Here is a 3,501-nt window from a genome sequence, read left to right as displayed (position 1 = left end):
CGAACTAGGTGTGACCTTCTTATGAAACTTTTCCCACAGTCCAAGCATGTGTGGGGTCTCTCTCCTGTGTGGATTGCCTGATGTCTAACATGGTCTGACCTTTGTATGAAACTTTTCCCACAGTCCAAGCACTTGTGGGGTTTCTTTCCTGTGTGGATTGCCTGATGTCTAACAAGGTCTGACCTTTGTATGAAACTTTTCCCACATTCCAAGCACTTGTGGGGTCTCGCTCCTGTGTGGATTGCCTGATGTTGAACAAGGTTCGACCTTCTTATGAAACTTTTCCCGCAGTCCAAGCACCTGTGGGGTCTCTCTCCTGTGTGTAATGCCTGATGGCAAACTAGGTGTGACCTCTGTATGAAACTTTTCCCACAGTCCAAGCACTTGTGGGGTCTCTCTCCTGTGTGGATTGCCTGATGTCTAATTATTTGTGTCTTCGAAATGAAACATTTCCCGCACTCGAGGGATTGACAGGTTTTCTCTCCAGTGTGGCTGCTCCCATGGTTATTAAGATCTAAGAGCTTATTGAAGCTTTCCTCATCGTCCAAGCATTGAAAGGTTTTCTCTCCAGCACAGATTGTCTGATGTGTCACAAGCTGTGATCTCACAATGAATTCTTTCCCACACTGAGGGTAGTGCCCGGGTGTCTCTTCCTTGGGATTTGTCTGCTGTGCTCTGGGATCCTTGTCTCCTTCCCCGCCGTTAATAGATTCATCCACTCTCTTCCCTGGGTGGTTTTCCAGAAGCCTCTCGGACCTGTGCCAGTTTCCCCAGTCCTCTTCCTGCTCCAAGCACTGGGAAAAATTCCCTTCACCTCTTCTAACAAAGGTCCCCTGCGGTTCCACTTCCCCGGGAACTTCCTCATGATGATTCCCCACCTCACTCTCACTCCCTCGCTCAGCACCTGCTGGGAGAGACACAATCCAGACAGGAGTCATTGTGCTCGGGAGAAAGAGGAATAGCACCGAGGGCAAACCCAACACGAAGACTGAACAATTGGACTCCGCCTCCACATCCCACCCAAAGACTCACAGGGAAGGAAAGCTGGGAAGCAAACTCCTGTAGTTAAGAGGCTGGGTGGAATGGCGTGAGCTATATCTCATGACTGCAGCCCTGTCCTGGCTGAGATGAGGAAGAACTGAGGGCGCTTACTCACACCATATTTTGGGATTTTCAACTTCTTCCTTCATTCCTTGGATTGTTTCTGTCTCAGTCCTCACCTGTGCGGGTGGATCTCGGAAGCCTTCTTTCCTTGCAGTCCCGGAGATCGGGCACCCACGGCTCTTCCCCTCGTTCCAGCTGGGAGATCAGCTCAGGTTTGGGAAAGGGGAATCCTGTGCAGAGGGTGGAATCAGACCAGATTAGGGCGCATGGAATATTGGTGGAATATTTGTCAGAAAGGACATTCCGTGAGTGGAACCTGTCCCTGTGCTCTGGTGGAGGAACGTGGAATCCAAGAGGACGGGGAAACGGTCACTGAGCCCACGTGCGCAGAGGAAGTTGTCTGGGGAGGTGAATTGAATTATTACTAAAACCCTCACTAGACGCTCCCAGGATCTGTGCACTCTGGGGGCCTTGCTGACTCACACACAGCTCTGGAGTTAAACCCCTCCCTCTTTCTAAACCTGCAGAGCCCAGAGCCCTCCCCATGGCTGGAGCTAGTCCCAAAGAGGGAGGTGAACAGGGATTGTATGTGCAGCCGAGAAACAACACAGACAATGCTGGATTTATGCCCCTTTGAAAGCTGGAGGGGTGGGGATGGTTTAGCTTGTCCATTGGGTTTTGACACCCATGTCCCACTGTAGAGGGCACGGAGATGCAAGTCTCTCTCACACGGCAGCTGTGCATTATGAAACCACTCGCCTCTGATCTAACTGACCAGGGAAGAACATGACCAGATTCATACACGCAGACCCCACAGTTTCTAGTTAGGGTGACCAGATGTCCCGATATTATTGTGACAGTCCCGATTTTAGGGGACTTGTCCCGTGCCCCGACCTTACATCGGTCGAGAAGCACTTTCTCCCGATATCTGGGGACCATCTGGTGGAGGACGCAAGCCGGCCCCACTCATCTCTTCTTCCTGGCCCCTGGGGCAGCACAGCTGAACTCCCGGCACTCACCTGCCGGCCAGCAGGAGCCTGCAGAGTGCTGCAGCCCCACTCCCCAGGCACGCACAGAGGCGGCGAGGAGGTCTCCGCTGCGTGGTGCAGGGGCGGGGCTTGTAGGCGCCGGCAGCGGGCAGAGAGCCCACCCGCCCCCGCCCACCTCGACCCCACCCGCGCGACCTTAGGAGCCAGAGGGACAGGACCTGCCTGCTGGATGCTTCCTGGGTGCTGCTACAGATAATTCTAGCACTTCTGGGACTCACCTGGCCCCTGGCGGGTCCCTCTGGCTGGGGGAGGGGCTCTGCGTGCTGCCCCCCTCCCTCCCTGAGGCGGGAGGTAGAGACGGAATGGAGGCAAGCTGGTGTGGGGGTGGGGGGGCAGGGCATGGAGCCATCAGTGGGTTCTCAGCCCCAACCAATTTTTCCTGTGCTCCGGGGGTTTTCTTTGTTTTGCTCCACCGCCGGCTTGTTTTTTGTCCCCCCCCCCCACGTCCTGATATTTCACCTGTCATCTAGTCACCCTACTTCTAGTATCTGAGGGGACAGGAATCCCTTACCCAGCGAGGTCACCGTCTCGTAGTTCTCCTGCATGACGTCCCTGTAGAGGGCTCTCTGAGCGGGGTCCAGCAGAGCCCCCTGCCCCTGGGTGAAATACACAGCCACCTCCTCGAAGGTCACCGGCATCTGAAACACCAAAAGTCCCCCACTCAGCACCTACTGCTCCAGCCACAATCTCGCTAGTCATAGAGTCATAGAATATCAGGGTTGGAAGGGACCTCAGGAGGTCATCTAGTCCAACCCCCTGCTCAAAGCAGGACCAATTCCCAACTAGTCACGTAGAAGGAAGGATAAAGAAATGGAAGCTCTGGGAGGGCCAGAGTAGCAGAATCCCACCCACATCCTGCTTAGAGAAACTAGGCGGCTTCAGGGGGTGGGGAGAAGGTGAGAGCTCCTTGTCACCCCCGGCACACGGAGCAGGGCAGGGTCTTCTCATTTCCCACACACCTGCCAGACACAGGCTGTTACGGGAAGCAGAGCTCTGAGCCAGAGACAGGGACAGGAATCCAAACAGCTTCCCTTCGTATTTCACTGCAGCCTCAGGCTAGTGGGGTCTCACTCCAGCACTGGGAGCCTTGAAAATGTTCCCAGCCCTGTGCAAGGGGGTTATATTCTGTTTGAGAAATGGGGGAATGTCCCATCTCCCCTCCCCCGTTACCAACGGCCCCACTCAGAAAATCAGCAGGTTTATCACATCCTGTCTCCTTCCTGCCCCTGTCCAGGAGCTCCCTGAAAATCCCCTACCTGAGCTGGCTCCATCACAGCCATTTCCCTTCCCTGTCTTCTGGAAGACGGGCCCATCTGGAGCAAAACGTGGACGTGATTCCTCAGCCTGT

General features: G+C 54.8%; 1 protein-coding gene across 1 annotated transcript; it reads right to left on the bottom strand.

The window, feature by feature from the left end:
* Window positions 1-183: 183 nt before the first annotated feature.
* On the bottom strand, window positions 184-1,904 carry LOC113409277 (zinc finger protein 7-like; the record flags this gene model as incomplete). The annotated part of the gene is made up of 3 exons (XM_029914138.1): window positions 1,880-1,904; window positions 1,221-1,433; window positions 184-904 (listed from the first exon to the last, which is right to left on the bottom strand). Coding segments are annotated over exons 1-3 (959 nt in total), but the record flags the coding sequence as incomplete, so codon positions are not given.
* Between the last annotated feature and the right edge of the window lie 1,597 nt (window positions 1,905-3,501).

This window comes from Terrapene carolina, unplaced genomic scaffold (genome assembly GCF_002925995.2).
Source record: "Terrapene carolina triunguis isolate 2854851 unplaced genomic scaffold, T_m_triunguis-2.0 Scaffold31843, whole genome shotgun sequence".
NCBI classification, from domain to species: domain Eukaryota; kingdom Metazoa; phylum Chordata; order Testudines; family Emydidae; genus Terrapene; species Terrapene triunguis.
Note: the sequence above shows the minus strand (reverse complement) of the source record. Positions and strands in the feature narration are given on the sequence as shown.